The following is a 19,554-nucleotide window of genomic DNA, read 5'->3' as shown; positions in this document are numbered from 1 at the left end:
CTGAATGTTTCAGTGATTGATTGCAAGATTACCTATAAAGACATTTTCATCTTGCTTTGCTATCACTATGACTCATTACCTGCTGTTATCTGATTATTTAGGATACAAGGTAACTGCAAATCATGTGGTTTGCTGGAATAGGGGTTCAACTTGTTTTTTCTGAAATCCAGTCCTGTCCACCTTCATCTCTTAAAGAGTTGCAGATGATAGACAGCTTTCCATTGTACATCAAGCAGGTTCAGGTCATTATCCCAAATTGTATCCTGTAATGACCAGTTGTTGCCATGCTCTGAGTACCTCAATTCTTGTTGGTCTTATAAAAAAAAGTTTTTTGTTGTTAGGATGAGACAGTATAAGCTTGGGGCCTTAAGTTGGACTCAGGTTGCCAATTATTACACATGGGCTGAGATAAGAATGTAATAAATTCTATGGTGGAATCATTGTCTCTTCCTCCTTCAGCAGCCTGCTAAACCTGTGATATTTTGCAATGTTGTGTTAGTACTTAAAGACCAAAACCAACAAGTGCAGGTCCAGGTACGTTGGCAGCCCCTCTACCCGAGCTTTGAACTGGCAGTAGTATCTATCGGGGGCATGGCCAACCATCCTTATCAAGGTTTCCTTTTTCCTTGTTGCTGGCCCCTGATCCTAAGAGGCTCTACTCAAACTGTAGATTGGTACTCCTGTAGTCACCCTTTTGTTGTGCCCTGAGAGATTTTAACTTTGTTTTCCCACCTTTGAGTCTCAAAGGCGTAGCCCCCACTTAACCTTCTCTGCTCAAACCCTGCTGTTAATAGCCTACATATAGATTTTGTGGTATATAGTTGCACCTAGTGGAGTTACCTATTGGTGTCCCTGAATGTCTAAAAGGCTGGATGGAAAGAGGCATCTTCATCTTTAGTTTTTTTGTTATTAAATGTAAAGTCCTGCCTTCCTTTTGCTACATAGCTCCATATATTTGATAGGGAGAGGACATGCTCAACCAGTCATCCAGCAAAGGTGAGAGGACAAAATATGTCTTCCCTTTTGTGCAGTGCAGGCCTGAAATGGGTCAGTTGACCAGTCACACTACGGAGTTTGCCTCAGGAATTAACTGAAATCAGCAAATAGGTGATCATCCTTAATGTAAACTATTAGGACTTCCACTGACAAAGTGAGTACAGAGTCAGACATTAATGCCATTGTAAAATAGGTAAAATAATGTATTGCTCTGAAAACAATAATAAACATTCATGTAGTACTTGAGACTTCAAACCTGCTTTGCCCAATAATTCAATCTCTTTATAGCAGCTATAGCAGCACTACTGTTCAAGCTCTCAATAATTCAAAACATAGGCTATCCTGTGGTGGCACTACTATTTCATTTCTCCATAATCCTTTGCCCTCCTATACTTCAACTTCCTAGTACTAGGCGACCTCAACCTGAACTTTGGGGGGAGAGCTGCCGCAACGCCGTTCGCCTTGTCGAAGACCTTCGGTTACTTAGTTTAAACCAGGTAGTACTGGCCCCAATCCACATTCTAGGCAACACCCACAATCCCATTTTGCCAATAATGCCCAGGTAAGTGTGGCCGCCAAGGTCCCCACTGCATGGTCGGACCGCTTCCTTTTTCCATGTAAGATTAATGGCATCTCCTCTTTTCCTGGTTGTTCTAAAGCACTTACTATCAAAGCATGGTCTCTGCTTATGCCTCCTGCCTTCGTTTTCTGCAGCTCTGATCACCTCATTTAGATGCCTGTCCTCACACTGCCAACCGCCAGGTGACAGCATAGATAAATGAGGCGCTTGACTCGCTAGCCCAACTGAAAGCATGTAACATTTCCTGCTCGAAACCCACTGCTGAATGGTTTCCGGAGGTACTCCTATCCACGACAAAGGTTTGCAAGCACCTTGAATGTCTGTGGCACAAGAATTACCAGACCTCTGACAAAATTACTTACTTGAATGCGCTGAAGGAGTACCACAGACAAATCAGATCCACTCTGACCCTATTTTCTGGTCAAAAGATTGATGGGGCAAAAAACTCATCACATGAGATTTCTAGAATTCCAAAGTCCCTCACCTCCCTGGAGTGAGTCTCTGCTGTCAGGGTCCCCACAGCTGATATTTGTAATTAGATTGCACACTTCTTTTCTGGGAAAATTGCTACCATATATGCCTCCTTTCCAGAAAAGGCAAGAAATTATCAGTTTCTCACTCCAGGTCTCGCTCCATCTATCTCCCGAAAAGGCCTGATCAGTATAGATACTACTTCAGTGGCTGAGACCCATGCTCTCTGTACCATAGTCAAATCAGGGTCTTAATGGAACTCCGCACCTACAGCGATGCTGGGTCGGGGAATAGAGGCAATTGCCCCTGTGTTATGCAATCTGCTCAATATATCCTTCGCATCAGACTGGAAACATGCAATGGCGATCCCCCTGTTAAAAAGCCCATGCTGGATCCCTCAAAGCCCGAATATTTCCGGCCAATATCTCTGTTACCTTTTTTTTCGAAGGTGGCTGAAAGACACGTAAACCAGCAATTGATAAAGTTCATAGAGGAGAAAGAACTTCTTGCTTCTGAATTCCTCCACTGTACTGCTGATGAGGGTAAAACTGCTGCCTTAGTGCTGCTGTGTCCTTTGATACCGTGTCTCATGGTCTACTACTGAATTGGTTATGGAGATAGGGCACCAGGGGAAGTGCCCTTGACTGGCTCATTGACTTTCTTCACAGCCATACCTTTCAGGTATTCCAGAAACCCTGTGCCTCTGAAACCCTCACCCTATAGCAGGGAGTGCCACAGGGCTTAGCGCTAAGCCTGACCCTGTTCAATCTTTATATGCTCCAATTGGTGGACGTAATCGAGTGACAAAGCATCAGGATGGTGTCTTACGCTGAAGATACTCAGCTGATCCTTACCTTGACAGAGGATGATGGCAGCGCTGCAGACAACTGTAAAATGTGTTTGGCAGAACTGACTAAATGGATGGATCTTAGCTGCCTGCGACTCAATGCAGGGAAAACAGAGGTCCTAGTGGTAAGGAAACAACCCTCAATCTAGTCCTCTGCGTTGTGGACCAAGGAGCTGGGCCCCACTCCTGTCCCTAAACCAAAGGTAAAAAATCTTGGCTGCTGGTTTAATCCAGCTTCTCCTTTGATAGCCAGATCTCGGCCACATGTGGCACTTGTTTCGGAGTCCTAAAAATGCTCTGGTAAAATTCTGGGGCTCCTTCCAGATGCAACTAAGAAGACCATTGCCCAGGCTCTATTGGTATCTTGACTGGACTACTGTAACGTACTCTATTTAGGGGCTTCGAAAGGCCGACCGAGAAAGCGCCAAAGAGTACAAAACGCTGTTGCCTGCCTGCTTTTGAACATCCAGAGATTCTACTCCCTGGGCACTGCACTTGCCCAACTCCACTGGCTTCCCATTAAAGGTAGAATATCCTTTAAAGCACTCTGTTTCTGTCACAAAATACTTAACCAGAAGGGACCCAGCAACTTTTACCCATTGATCAAACCATTTATTTCCAAAAGACATCTCAGATCCTCAGGCACTGCCCTGACAGTGATCCCTCGGGTCAACAGAATTTGTCTCGGTGACAGCTCCTTCGGACCTTTGGCTGCTAAACTATGGCACTCCATGCTTTATATCTTAAAACAGACCTTCCCAGATTGTGTTCCAAAAAATGTTGAAAATCTGGTTCTTTAGGCAAAACTGACAGTAGTCCTAGAGCAGAGTCATGTGCTTCTGTGAGGAATTTTTAGTACGGGGACACTCCGACTGGAGTAACCAGATGCTCTACAAAATTCTAACATAACATAAGACATAACATAACCCAAATCATAGGCCACCCTGTGTCTAATCGATAAATACGCAGCTTGCCCTTTGCTTCAGTCCACATAACCAGTATACAGTATCACTACTTAGTAGATTGAACTGCTTTTCAGAATGATGTTTTAACCCACATTCTCCTGACAGTCCTATCTTTTTATGTGTTTAGACTCCGCAGTCGTAAAGATACTACTAATAAATACTTTTGTGAATTGCAAACAGTTATAAACTTACACACAAGTGTAAGTTTAACTTTGTGAATCAGGCCCCTAGAGTTTAATATGGTGCCCTGCTCATTTCAGTTCCCAGGATTCCTTCATGTAAACATAAAAGTGGTTATAATCAATGTCAGAGGTCCTCAAGGTATGGTCCCTGGGCAGACTGTTTCCTAGACTTCCCAGGTGCATTGTGGGAGATTATGGCATAAATACTAGCTGAAAGTGAATACCCCCATCTACTAATAATCCCCTTTCCTACGATCAGGTTTTGAAAATTAAGTTGAGAACAACTTTAAATTATTTTTCTAGCATTTTTCCAAGTAGGCATGTGAAATAAATATTTCATCACCAGCAGACCTGCTATATTGAACATGCAACTGATCCTATGTAGTGGAATTAGCTGTTAGGTTTTAGGTCACTGTAAGGGTGCCCAAAGGGTGCAATCTCCTAATACCAGCAAAAATAGGGTCCAGAAAAAAAGTGAACCATCAGGGGGGACCAGGCCGAAAAGGCAGATTTCCTCAAATTGCTTCAAAGATGCTGTCAGTTATTACTAATAAATGCAAGCAAATCATGTGTAGGGTACTATTAAGTTTGTATATTTAATGTTTTTGTTCCGTAGCTAGAGTGCTTCAGATATTTAGAAAGACGTGGCTCAACAACACATTTGTTTGGTTGTTGAAAATGTAGCATGCTATAGAATTAAGGCTGAATTGATGACTCCTCTCTCCCAAACACACCACATGAGAGTTAACCCAAGTGTATATCATGGGCCCAGCTACATATGTAGCAGCTGTTAGAGGTGACGCATATTAGAAACAGCGTGTACTTATGTTACTGGGCCATTTTAGGATTTGTCTATGTGATTCTCTCCACTGCAGACAGTGTACAGATGTGGTGGAACTCATGTATATATCATGCAAGGAGATGGTGATTTAGCAATTATAAGGTGCATATGACTTAAAAATACCAGTAAAAGTAAGACTTGCTAGTACTGTATAATTGAACGTTCGTCCTCCTTGTGGACTGTTCCTCATTAATGTACAGCATCCTGCCTAAAAATAAGTTGTGATGGTCCAATAAAGTAACAAAAGCACTGAGAGAAGTAGCTGTAATTGGTCAGGAGGGAATTTCAAGTGCTATTCCAATATAAATAGCATTCACGCTCCTAAGCTGTGAAATTGTTCCAGTTAAAATAAGGATAATATTAATCTAATGACAGATTCAGGGCCTCATTTATGAAAACTATTGCGTCGCTGTGACAAAACAGCGATGCAATAGTTATCACTGCGCCCTCCGTATGTCACGATGGATGCTCCTTATTCAATGTACGGCGCTCCATGTCACAAGGAATTACAGATATGTCAGTATTTCTTACGTATCTATAAGCACAAAAGTGACGCATTGCTGGGGTGTGTCTGAAAATAGACGCAACTCCAGCAATGTGTCCTTTCACAAGGGGCAAGCCTCATATTGAAGGGCCTGCATCAGTCTTACGCTTGCTATGAGGCAGGCGTAAGATATTCATGCAGTAGCGTCCTAGAAGAGTCACAGGGATATCGCATAGATTTTACTGCACCACTTCTACGACCCTTTTATTGTGGGGGAACGCCCACCCTGCATACATTATACCTGACGCAGGTATAATGTAGCACAGGCCTTTACAAAGTGACACATCTGCGTAGATGGGACACTTTGTAAATATGACACAACGTTGCGTATTATTTACGCCGCCGCATCGTTACAAAAAGTGACGCAACAGTGGCATAAAAGTGTTGAAGGCCTTGATAAATAAGGCCCTTCAGTTTTAGACAGTTGTTACAGGGCATCCCTGTCTCAGTCTTAGATACTTCTTACATGCAAACCAGCACTACTGAGATGCAGTGTTACTGTTCAAATAAAAGGTAACCAGTGTTACTGTGTGTTTCTGCACAACTCTTATAAAGTATAGTATACAAACTATAGTATCCCATAAAAACAGACAAACCCTGTCATTAAGTCCATTGCTGTCCTTTTAACAGTACTGTAGACTGCATTCCACTAGGAAGGACATGGAGAGGATGGACCCCTCTGTAGGTTAGGAAAATCCAGTATTAGCTGGTCAGCTGGAGTAGTACTCTATTTGTCTGCATCAGAAAGCTTCTTTTAGCACTTTGTTACCAGTGCTGCTGAGGTAGTCTACTCCTTTTCCTTGAACCTGGCACAGTCCTTTCTTTGTGGAGCCTTGAAAGTGCAGCCAGTGCAGTCCTTCTGTGAGCAAGCCTTCTGTGGTGCAGTCCAAAGGTCCAGCAGTGCTGTCCTTCTTCTTCAGATGTTCCAGGCAGTGATCTGAGGAGCACCTGCAGCTCTCACATATTTATTATCCATTCTGGGCTGTCAAGAGGGGGGGACACCCCAGCAAATAGTGGCAAACATCCTATGGTGTGGCATATTTTTTATCCAGAATGCACTATTGCCTAAAAATAAAAATGGGGAAAATCTCTCCTTGGTGTATGTGTGTCTGTGTAACCCAACCCAGAGGTGTGGCTAGCAACACAGTACACTCCCCTTCCAGCCCCTCTCCTGATCCAATCGGGGGGCTCCCAGCTGGCTGGGGATCAAGGGGTAAGAGCTGCCCTGGGTCCTGTGACAACTGTACTCTTACTTTTTTAAGTCCAGCTAATCTTCCAGCCCCTTCCTTCTCCCTGGCGTCTCCAGAGAGCAAATCGCCTCTAACCAATTTGCTGTATTATTTCAGCCCAAGGTCTCTTCTCACCTATTCAGGGAACACCTCGGCTCAGGCAGTCAAAGGCTGGCAAATCAGAAGAGGCTGTTACAGGGCTAATTTGGGTAACTTCAGGATAGTAATTTCTAAAACTACTTTCCTATATTAGCTATAATGAATCCGTCTTTTAGCAGTTGTATTTTTTATAGCTTTTATTTTGATACTTTGAATAAGATTGCTAGCTAGCTCCAAAGCAAAGATAGACTTTATTAAGTTTAATAAAGCTTTCCGATGTTAGCCTATGGGGCCAGTAGCACTACAATGTGGAACAACGACTTTGCTGTTTTACCCTACCAGGGCATATAAAACATCTTTCATTGTCCTTTCTTTTTATAACAATGCACCCTACCCTTGGGACACCTAGTGGTGACGTTAGGGGTGACTGATATGTGAAAAACGGGGCATTTTGGATTTTGGAAGCACTTATTATTCCAAAGTCAAATTTGGACACTGTTTTAATCTAAAACCAGCCTGCAAGGCAGGTCTGGGTTTAAAATAACACCAGACACCACAGCAGTTCACACATAAGTGAATTAAGTCCACTGGGGTCTGTTAACCTACATTTCCTATACATTTCCTGTACTAGGGACATAAAGTAAGGTTGTTTTAGTCAATTAGAATTATAACAATTACTATATACCTTTAGAGGACAGAGCACTGGTCCTGGGCCTGGTTAGCAGTGCCCAGCGCACATTTAGAGTCAGTAACCACCAGTATCAGTCAAACATGAGGGCGATTAGGGCAAAAAGGATGACTTCCCTACATTGATTTAGTGATGATGTATTTTCAATAAATTTAGTATTAAGTTAATTGCATAAAGATATACTTTGAGCTGCCTGAGTCAGAACTAGAATAAAACATTTCTGCAACTCATCACAATTCCAGAGGTTAATACCCATTCCTGACTGGAGTTGATCAGGACTATGTCTACTAAAAGAGAATAGCCTGGCATTGAGAACCAATAATGTGAAGGTCTTGTGAACAACTGGTGACTTAGTAGGGGCTAGCAAAGGGACAGGTATGTAGGATAACTGACAAAACAAAGTACAACCATAACACTTCTTTGATTTACTAGCTGATTCCAAATGGGACAGGCAGGGTATGCTCCCATTCATTCTAAGAACCTTCCTGTCCAGGGTACCTCCAGTCCTCCTTTGGGTACTATCTCAGAAGGAATGAGAAGAGGTTATGACAATGACAGAGGGAGGGAGAGAGAGTTAATCTAAGTAGGGGGCAGAGTTGAGGCCTTCTAGGAGCTCTTCTAGAAGGATAAGTGATTCAACCATCTTGAATATGGGATTTTAGGATTTGTTTTCCATAAATCAAAGAGGAAATGCTTCAAAAGGAGGTGGACATAGGGCAAGAAAGTAGACAAGATTGTGTAGGGAAAATTCTCTAAACACTGGCTAATCTCTGACAACTTTTTAGAAGTTTCATAAACCTTGGAAGACTACTCCAGAGGAAGACTCTGTTGGAAGAATCCTTATACTTTAAAAAAACAAAACATTTTTATTGTTATTCAATCAAAATACAAAACAAACGGTGTGGTGACATGGCAATGGAGGTAGCCAAGAAATGCAACAAAGACACAATGAAATAACGTGCAGTGTGTAGCTGGTACTGTGATGACCAACGCGGGCAGTGAGCAGGCATAAATGTTCAATAGCACTGATATATTAGGCCATGCACGCCCCTGCATATCCAAATCATCATACACACTCTCAATAGGCCCACCAGTGTCCAGCGGCCTAGTACTTCCCCAGTTTAGGGAGTTGCTATATCATTATGCTGCTCTGGGGGTGTGTCCCTGGCCATCAGGGACTCCCCAGATGATCGTTCCTCCACCACAATCTTTCCCAGGGGGTCTAGTTTAGGGTAAGCCGGTAACACTGCAATCCATGCCTGCGGGATTGATATTGTATGCACCCATCTATCGTCCTCCCTCTGGATCACCTCTCTCTCGCAGTCAACCCAATTAATCACTTTCTACGAGCGAAGATTAGTGCCAGATCTCTGAGTCTATCAGTGATCTTATGAGTATCGCTGAGGTTGTGGAGACCCAGCAGGCCCAACTACGGGGTGCATTCAAAATATCTGTCCATAGCTCCACTGACAACCTGTAAAACCATGTCCCAATAGTGGGTAAGCACAGAACAGCTCCACACCATGTTGAAGAAGTCAGAATCTACGGAGCAGCGGGGGCCTTTTGAAGATGCTTCAGGAAACATGTCAGGAATACACTGTGTCGTCTGTACAGAAAGTAAGACTGAATCAATTTATACTGGGCATTGCGTGATACTTTAGGGGTGAAAGCCAATGTCCTCTATCAGGCTACATCATCATAAGAGGGCCTGAGGTCTGTCACTCTGTTAATATTGAATAAGTCAATTTCAGTATGAATAACAATACATTAATGTATAAAACCAAAATCACATTTTTATGGACAAATTCACCCATTGTGAACTCCATATCGACCCGACTCAGAAATACATAGTTAGGCAGGCCCTGAGAACCAGGCCTAAGGTAACTGATTAACAGATTACAGGTGGGGTGGCACATAGCCAGCAGATAAATGCGCAAACAGAAAATCCCAGATCGATCCTACAGATAGACGCAGCAACACCACAATAGTCCAGGGAGATTGGCCCCAATAAAGCACACATGGCCAAAGGGGTACACGCGTTCCCAAAAAACCATAAAGTCAAATACCACATGAAGTTAGAAAACACTTAGCCAATAAAGACACATTACACGCAGTGATTACACACTCCGTATGCCGGACATCTGGACACGTTACTCACTGGCTGAAATTTTGTCCACGCAGTTTTGAGGTCCACATGAATACCTCATCCAATACCTTAATTTATAGCTCCAAAAACAATTGCTGGAAACATTTTATTGCATTTAAAGAACTGTCTAAAAGTCTATGTTAGACTGATTGCAAATTTAGATAGCCCTTAGACCCAATGCTGTGACTGTGCTCCTGACAACATTGTTTAATTAAATGAACTTTTACTGTTTTGCCAAACGCCTCTTGGTATTTCAAGGTATTTCATGTTCAAGAAACAACTCATCGCTGATGTATTGCAGTCAGGTCTGCCTGAGCTCCCTCCAAATGCGTCCAATAAAGGAGGGTAACTGCCCTTGTCTTCCCTGTTATGATGTTAAGTAATCGAGGCATTCATGTTCTGGAGGTTCCGCAGACCGCAAGCCTCACCAAGCATGCCCCTTACCCATCAAGGCCCAGCTGGAAGGTCATGAGATTATCGCAGTTCCAAGAAGGGGGTGAGTTTCCCCCCTGTAGATAGATGGTCCAATATGGTAAATCCTGCTTCAGTCAACGTGTGCAGACCCACCCAGTTCCCCGGTGAAGACTAATATTTCATGATCAGAAAGGGGAGCTTTGAGGTAATGGGGGGATGTGGTGTGTGTCCCTTGCAGTGCCCTGGCCCAAACACGCCTAGTTCTTCTAAAGTGTATATTCTCACCATATACCACTGACGAGGGAGTTGGTTTCAGCAATATCTGAGTTAAAAGATCCTGAGAGGGCATGCTGCATTCTCTGTGTCCTAGCACACCCCATAAATGTGAGAGCCACTTTGCCAACCACTGTAACTGTGCTGCAAGGTAGTAGAATTCAAAGTCCGGGGTCGCCATTCCCCTCGAATCCACAGGAAGCCTCAGCTTCAATAGGGCCACTTGTCAGCTTGATGAACCCCAATATAGAGTCAGGAATGCACCATCCAGTTTCCGAAAGAAAACCTCAGGCAGTTCCAATGACAGCACAGCAAACAAGTAAAGAAAGGGCGACAACATCACCATCTTCGTGACCGCTATCCAGCCACTCACCGAAAGAGGAAGGGTACTCCAAAAGGCAACCGAGCATTGCAGCACGGATAGATCCCTGTCATAATTATGCCTAAAATGCAGATTTGCAGTTCCATAGATCACCACACCCAAGTATCTAATGGTAGTCCACCCCCATCTCAGCATCGATGTGACCCGAGTGGTCCATGGTTTGTCGGGTAGTGTGTTTATGCTAGTTGACCGAGAAGTCCGACGTCTCCCTAAATGTAGAGAAGACCACAAGTGCCTCCTCCACACACATATACAAAAGCATATTGTCCACATACAGCAAGATATACAGACTATCCGCTGCAAGCTGCAGCCCCCTATAATGCCTCCCCTGCTGTACAGTCAGTGTTAAAGGCTCTATAGCCAGAGCAAACAGTAGCGGGGAGAGTGGGCAACCCTGTTGTGTGCCCTGCTTGATCGGGTAGGAATCCACTGTCACTGACCCTGTCTGGACCCTTGCCGCCGGTTTGATATATAACAGCTGTGTCCAAACAAATTGGGGCCCAAAGCCCATCCCAATCATGGTGGCATAAAGGAAGTCCCAGCGGAAGGAATAACAAGCCTTTTGGATTGTCTACTGACAGCACTAGAGAGTCCTATGGGATGTGCACATACATATTCAAAACTTGGATCAGTTGGTGTATATTGGGCATAGTGCCTACAAGTAGGGACAAACCCTGTCTGGTATCAGCATATCAACATAGCATAAAATTTGGTTCAACAGAATCCAGCTCAGGATTTTGTAATCCACATTGAGCATAGATAGGGGGCGGTAGGAGTCTATCAGTCCCAGATCCATTTCTTTTGTGGGTAAGGACACTATCACAGCATCAAGCAGGGAAGGTTTGAGCAGACCCTTCACCAGCACCCCATTAAAGATGTCCGTTAACTTAGGTGCTAGTGTTGCTGCATAGGTGGGAGTAGTGTCGTCACTCCCCCCAAAAATAGCAGGTAAGGAAAAATAAAACAACACTCGTTTTTTTTCTCCTTTCCTGTCACCTTGGGGGCAGCTTAGGCCAACCAAACCATCATGTGCACGGAAGCTCTCTCCAACCCCAGCTGCATTGCTGGGGTTGGAGCTGGGCAGGGCAGGCTGGAAGCCTGTGCCTGAAGAAGAGGAAGGAGCAAAACGTTGGATATGCCGGATGAAGGTATTTTTTTATTTGTTTAATTATTTTTGAATTCCCCCCTCCCTTTGTGACCCCTATACCCCCCTCACCCACCACCTGCCCACCACTGGTAGCAAACACTGGCTGCTACTGGAAAGAACTCAATGGGGAACCCGTCTGACCCAAGACACTTGCCCCCTGCCAACTTCTTATTCGCACCCCTCAACTCCAGGAAAGTAATGGCTGCACATATTTGCTCCTTGATCTCGGGGTTCAGGGTAGTGGGGGAGGAATCTGCCCTATACTGCAATAGGTCTGCCGCACCCACTGTATATAATTTGCGATAATACTGGGTGAACATCCCATCAATCTTTACCTGTGAAAACACATCCCGATGCGAGGGGTCCTGAATCTGGAGTATTGTGTGCCCCCTGTTCTCATCCCGGAAGAGCCAGGCCAGCATGCGCCCCGAATTATCTCTGTCCGCATAGGACCACACAATCTATGCTCTGTAATCAAACTGCTTCAGGCATTGCACCAAAGCAAACAGCTACTCACTTTCGTCTAGCAGCCAAGTCTTGCTTTTTATGGTCTCTCCCAGGTCAGGGGGCAGATCATTCATTACCCCCTCTTGCCTCTTAATGTCATCGTGCAGGTGGGTGGGTATGCACAATTTGTTGGATATACAAGGCCCCCACACCACTATCTTGAGTACCTTCCATTCTATTGTGAGCGAGGATGCTGTTCCTGCATTCTCTAGCCAGTATTATGAATCACCTCTCGGAGTGATGCTTGGAAAACTGGGTCCTCCAGGAGGGTGAGATCCAAGCACCTGGTCGGGATACTAGCTCTGTTGAGTGACCAAAGGTAAGTGCAAGCAAAGTGTTATGATCTAAGTATATCCTTGGTAAGTACTCTGCATCCAACACTCGCTCAGCCAAAACATCACAACAAAAGATCGCATTCAAGAGCACAGCTAATCTGTGCAATCCAGAGCAGATGGAGTAGGCCCGTGCCCCTCCCCCCGGTTGCATACCTGCCAGCAATCTATTAGCATACAGTGCCCCATCCAGGTGTGGAAGGTCCCTGCAATTTTATGCGCCGGGAAAGTAGGCAACGGGGGTAAGACCTGTTCAGGAGGGGATCCACCACACAATTAATATCCCCGCCAATTATCTTTGGGTAGTACAGAGTGGCTGTTAACAAGGATATCAAGCTAGTCAAAAAACCGTGTTGGGTGGTATTGAGGGCATATACATTTAACAGAGCAATGTCCTTACCATCTAGTCAGCCTATTACTAAAACACAGTGATCCTGATGGTCCACCATTACCTTATGCAATTGGAAAGGTACTCTGGGCGTAATACAAATCAAGGCCCCCATGCTAATGCAGAGGGTATAATAAAGATGGACCCTCCACCTCCTACGGACAGCCCTACCCTCACTGTCCATCAAGAATGTCTTTTGTAAAATTGGTATCCATGGCCCTCTACGTTTTATGTATGCATGAACATTATAACAGTTTGATGGTGTATTTAGTCCCCTTACATTCCAAGTTATCACTTGAATGTGTTCTGCCATTGCTGTATTAAAGTGTGTTGATCTGGGCACCAGAGCCTACCCTATATTTCCCCATCTACAGCACCGACATCCGAGCACTCCCCACAGCCTCATTCACCACAACCGCACCCATAAAGATGGAAATATAACAGAAAAGCATAACTAGTCTACTAAATACCCACAACTCCATCCCTGGAATGTGATATAAACACATCCGGTCCAAACAAATTCAAGCAATGGCCGCAAACTAAAGCCTGGTTACAAAGGCCAACACGTTCTGATACAGAAGGTTTTCTATGGTAATGACACTTGTCAGCCCAGCAGTGTCCGTCTTAAGTATTATCCAATTAGCAATTCCAGTAAATTATACAAGAAGAAATAACAGCCCCATGAATACAATATGACAGATATAATCCAGTCCACAAATATGCAGCCCATTTCCGCCAGTAAGAGTCAAATGGGGTTGTCTGCCATGTCTAGGGTAACCCCCAGTAGGGTGAATTCCAGGCCCGTTATCATTAAGGTTGCCGAACTCAAGGTAGTCTCTCTGCGCAATTGAGACCCAGGGCGCTATGAACCATTTCTAGATCCCAATGAGGCCGCCACCTCCATCGCACTCATCTGCACCACAGCCACCTGCTGCTTACTGGGTCAGGCCCCCCTCGCTTGCAAGATCCTTGTCACCTCAGTTGCTGCAATCCTGGCCACTCTGGGGGGGTAGGTCGCACGACAGTTGTCTCTTCAAAGAGTTCCAGTCAATCCCATGCCACTGCTGGGCCAAGAAAAAGTTGGTTTTACCCTCTGCCTGCACCCTCAGGTGGGCCAGCAACAACAGGGCATACAGCAAACTCAGATCCCGGAGCCTCTCCTTCATGGCAGTAAAAGAGAAACTCAGATTCTGAGCCTGAATGGTCAAAAAAGATAAAAGGGAGACCTAAGCAGTCTTCATGATAAAAAGGCCACGGCTGCGTGCCTGCTGTAGAAGGAAATCACTGTCCTGGAAATGCAGCAGCCGGGCTATCACCGGATGCAGTGGGGTCTCCATCACAGGTGCTGGGCAGGGATTCTATGCGCACGTTTTAAGTTGTAGAACAGGGATAAGGCCCCCGGGGCCACAACCTCCTGCAGCCAGTCCTCCAGGAAGCCAAGCATGGACTCATCCTCCACTTTTTCTGGCAGGCCAACAATCCTGATATTATTGTGCCAAGCCCTACCCTCCTGGTCATAAATCCTGTTCTCCAGCCAGCAAATGTGTGCCATCAGTGAGACAGCATTCCATGCTTGCCATCTCTGACAGTAGGGTCTGAAGTGAAGTCTCAAGAGCAGACACTTAAGCTGACTTCTTCAAGTTCTCCCAGATAAGGCCTAACTCCACCGCTATGGTGTCATTCTTGCCCTCTAACTGCTCCCCAGTGGCATTGTTTGCCGCCATCAGCTTATCATACTTGTCATCAAGTTGAGAGCAATGCTTGATCTCCTCTTGGGAGGCACTCATCATGGCATCGTCTTTTAGTCTCTGGGAATGACCCATAGTGTAGCAGGATAAAGGGAGGCAGTCCACCACAAGTATCAGCAGTCGGAGTACAACTTCTACATATAGCGCCACCGCAGTGTCAGCGTTGAAGAGAGGTAAACCAGCAGGGACCAGTGATGCCTTTGGAGGGGGAGGGGTGATTACCATCATTCACGGGCTGGGGCATCCCACAATACCCTGTGCTCCTCCAGAACCATCTCTGATCATGCCTCTACCACCTATTCACGGGCTATAACTCAGCCATCCTCACATCCACATCTTGTAGGACAAACATGGTTGTCACAGGGCATCCGCCACCTCCCCCAGGCAGAGCAGCTAACAACAATCTCTGATTAATGGGTCACTCCCCCACAACTCCAGCAGTCTGCTCACACAGGTCCATCAGTCTGGCAAGGGGTACTGCGATGCGCACCAGTGGGAGACCACAAGCACCCAAATGCAAAAATAAAAGGAAAGGCCAGGTGCTATGCCCCAAATTCCTGCAGCTCTTTATGCTGGTGCCACTATCCGTCCACTAGCTGACCCAAGCATGCAGTATAATGCCCCAGGAGGGGGGGCGGCAGTGAGGCAGTCCACTGCCGTGCTCCCACACAGGTCCATGCAGTCCCCGCAGCCTGGCTCTACCATACAGGGCATTTCCAGGATAGGGGATGGGCCCACCTGGCTCCGAGATATGGTCAGCTCTGGCAGAGGGGTAAGAGTGAACTACCACTCCCACAGAGAGCGACCTGCTCACCTGCTCTGGTCTGGGCCCAGGCGAAGTGGCCGATATGTGAGAAGTATTGCGATCCACGGGCTTCTTTGTGTTAATTTGGGGCCGCCATCTTGTGTCTCCAGGTGGTGCCAATTGCACTCATTGCGGCGTGGTCTTCAGTGGTGGTCCCGCCAATTTTATACAACTTGCCGTGTGCCAGCAGTGCTGCGGCATTTGGGGCCTTTGCAGGGAGCATATTTGGGTGAGTAGAGGCCCCTTAGGGGCAGGGGTGTCACGAGGCAGCTAGGGAGCTCCTGTGCAATGCTGCCTATGGCATGGCAGCTAACTTTGCCCCCCTAGATTCATCATACTTGAAAACTGCTGGGAGAAGAGGACACAAGGAATCCTGCTGGAACCAAGAGGCTTTAAATGCTCTATAGGGGCCAAGTTAGCCTCCTATCTTTCTACACTAGGGATGCCAAATGCAGAAAGCTTATGGCTACAAGAAGGCACAGCTGACTACAGAGGCTTAGGCTGTGCAGGTGCCCTGGTTAGAGGGAGACCTTGTGCCTAGAAGACTACCCTATGGACATGAGATCTCCAAAAGTGACCAGTAGGAATTTTTGCAGTAGTTCAGAAAAAGAGGGACTTAGTTATTTTTTCTTCACCAGGGAACTGACATAAAATGTTTAGGATTACCCAGGAATGCTGTATCCAAGGCAAGCAAGAAAACCAAGTCAGTGCTAATCAGAGCATTTTATTTGAATGAAAATGGGTTCAGCAGGACCCTGCAGCATTGTGATGCCATTCCTTCTAACACATTCTAGCCTTGCTGTTGCTCAAGGGTTTTAAAAATTAGTACAACGGTAGAAAAACTGTACCATAGTGAGGTGGCAAATCTATCACAGTGATGACGCAACCTAGGTAGCAAAAATTCAGCTTCGTCTCACTTGGACCTTTTGGTTCCAAAACCAATGCTTTGGCAGAGCTGAGCAATAACATATCCTACTTTGAGGGACTATCATTGTTCTGAGCATTAAGACTAGGTACCTGCTGCAAAACTTAAAAAATGTAGTTCTCTGATTCAGAATATCCAGTGTTAATGATTTTTGAGTCATTTTGCTCATAACAGTTCCCTCTGTGTTTGAGAATATTATTACTTTAAAATTATTGATAGTGGCTAAATGTAACATGCATGTATCTAGAAAACTGCCTGCTGCTTGTGCCATTACTACCAGAAGTAGAACTGAGTTTTCTGAGACCTGTGTTGTACCTAAAGTAGAGTACGTCCATTAAGTTAGGAAGGGCTTCTTTCTGACAATGTTTGTAGCTAAATGATACCATGTAGTCATTGACATAATATAAGCTGGGTTATTAAATATAAGCATGGCGATGACACAAATGTTCTAGAATATTTATCATTATGCCCACCTAGGACAATCAGTTCTCATTATACCCATCAAGCACATCATTGCCAGCTGTGATTTTAATAATTTTGCACACAGTGGTGCATTTTTTATTGGATCAGTTTGTATATCCATTACAGTTTCAATTATGCGCACAGAATACATCACATTGGAGCCAATTTCCTTTATTTTCACTTATGGACAGCCAGAGGCACTGAGGCACATAACACCCACTTGCAATTATGCCCATCTTGTACATCAGGCCTATTTCCGAGAAACCCAGTTGTCACATGTTCAATCACCATTATGTAATTCTGCATATCATGAGCAGAAATCATAATGCTAAGTCAGCATACCACTGGCTTGACCACAAACTATAGTGTAGCCAATTTTCATTTTGCCCTCCTATCACATCAAAACTAATTGCTATCAGTCAGTTTTGATTATGGCCAGTTAGCACACCATATACAGTTGTCATTGCATCATGTAAAACATCATGATAAGTTGCCACAAAGTTAAGTTGCTACATCATAGCCAGTTTCATTCGAAAACCTTACATATTGTCAGTTTACATTATATTTGCTGAACATTCTGGAGTCGGACAACATTATGACCAGTTAACACATTAAGGAAAAGATATCCACATTTCCCTCTTAAAATATCATGCAACGTCATATTTCCTTATTCCATGCCTTGCTATTATCACATGCTTCCATTATGACCCGTTAGGACACAAAGTTCGTACCCGGAAGCCGCTTTCCAGTTGTCACTGCGCATCTGCAAGGTTCAATAGCCTAAACGCTCAGGGACCAATGCATTCTCTTCAACGTTGCTATTTGCGTGATAAATATTTCTTCACAATCTTTGTCAATGTCACTCCTTGTATTGTTTCTTACCCTTGAGCTCATCAGAGGAGTGTAGCAGCGCCATAGTGTATGCAGCCAGTCAAGGCATAGTGCTAGAAGGCTTGTTCAAGTTCAAGTCACCATCTATGCTGCAAGAGACCTTTCCACCCTGCCCTTAGCCACCTGCCTTAGGAAGTGACGAGTCGATTCAAAATCATGTGTTGTGACCACACCCCGATAAACTACCATCAATGTCAATCAGGGGTTCAGCTTGATTTTGATCTCTTCCTCTTCCCGCAACACACGCGGGAGACGAGACTGTGCGGACAGACAGAATGTAGGATGGATGCCGACCACTCTCTTCCAAAAGACCCTCATCCTGAACGTATTCACTGGAAACTGTTTGCAATATAAATAGGATGGAGACACATTCCAAACAGTGTCAGCACAGACCTGTTGATTTATCTAGGAGATCAGACCTCTGGAAGAGTGGGGGGCATATTTACAAGCCCCTATCGCCATCGCAACGTGATTTACAAGGCATCGTTAAGACACTTAACGTGGTTTAACGCTGCCTTGTAAATAAAGCACCTTTCACGCTGTACATAGCATGAAAGGGGCGGGCAATGGGTGTTGATGAGTGCGTTCCACTGCAACCCCCATTGATTCTGATGCTGCCTCCTATTTACAAGGGAGGAGTAAATAGGATTCAGCAAAAGAATTAAGATCAGGGAAAAATTGGTCTTACCATGGCGCAGCGAGGAGGAATGTTTCATTTGTTTTTGTTTTTGCTGTTTTCATGTGTGCTGCATTGTGCAGCACACAAGAAAACAGCAAAAGGCCAATGATTGTTTATGTACAGGAAGGTCCCCCTTCCTGCACACAAACAATCATTTTTTTAAAATGCCATTTTGCAACTTCTGTGTGTGCTGGATTTAGCAGCACACACAAAGCAGCTTTTAAAGATTGTTTATGTGCAGGTAGGGTGACCTTCCTGCACATAAACAATCTTACCCTGCACGGAGACAGCCGTGCACCATGGTGCGAGGGTGCCTGCGTTGGCGCTAGGCTGCTAAGTGTTGCACCAGTGCAGGGGGAAACGCAGGGATGCACCTTGCAGCCTTGCGTTTCTGAAGTGGGGGAGTGAGGCGTTAAGCCAGGAAGGCTCACACCTCAGTCCACCACTTCCCTTGTACATATGCCCCTGAGTATCTTAGAAATTGGAGATTACTTGTTCAGAATCAGTAAATTGCTAAATGGCCACTGCCGGATCAGCATGAGAGAATGTAGATTTTTATGATAGTTGAAAACGGTTTTTAATGTACATAGTGAGACATTATACTGTTCAGGTTCAGTGGCATTAAAAGGTAAGCAACATTTTTTTTACATATTTGGATTTCTAAATTCACGGGATTTGCAGTATTTCTGCTACAATACATATCAGACTAAAGTAGTACAGCACAACAATTCCTATTATATCAGCACAACTTAAGTTCTCCTTACCTTGTCAAATTTGCTGGTCTCAATATTGTTCTCTTTAAACTTCTCTTGCAATGTCTCTGCCAGTTTACAGAGCAGAGCCCCATTGTCCAACTTCTCCATAAAGGTCTCTGCCGTAATTTCCTTCTCTGTAATGGTATCGCAAATTGATAGAAGTTATTGGTTGAAATTCATTTTAAGATGGCAATCAAAGTAGCAAATAGGCAATGAAAAATCTTATGTAGATGAAGCAGGACAAGGCATAGTCCATGC

At 44.8% G+C, this 19,554-nt stretch overlaps 1 protein-coding gene across 3 annotated transcripts in view; it reads right to left on the bottom strand.

The window, feature by feature from the left end:
* The window catches only part of GAS2 (growth arrest specific 2), an 851,053-nt gene that overhangs the window by 577,954 nt on the left and 253,545 nt on the right, over positions 1 to 19,554 (bottom strand). For all 3 annotated transcript variants that reach the window (XM_085643619.1, XM_085643621.1, XM_085643620.1), the window contains one exon: positions 19,306 to 19,430. In XM_085643619.1, coding sequence (XP_085499745.1) covers positions 19,306 to 19,430 — 125 coding nt within the window. The remainder of the gene's footprint in view (positions 1 to 19,305; positions 19,431 to 19,554) is intronic.

Source organism: Triturus cristatus, chromosome 3_1, assembly GCF_964204655.1.
Source record: "Triturus cristatus chromosome 3_1, aTriCri1.1, whole genome shotgun sequence".
NCBI classification, from domain to species: Eukaryota; Metazoa; Chordata; class Amphibia; order Caudata; family Salamandridae; genus Triturus; species Triturus cristatus.
This window is presented reverse-complemented; position numbering and strand designations above follow the sequence as displayed.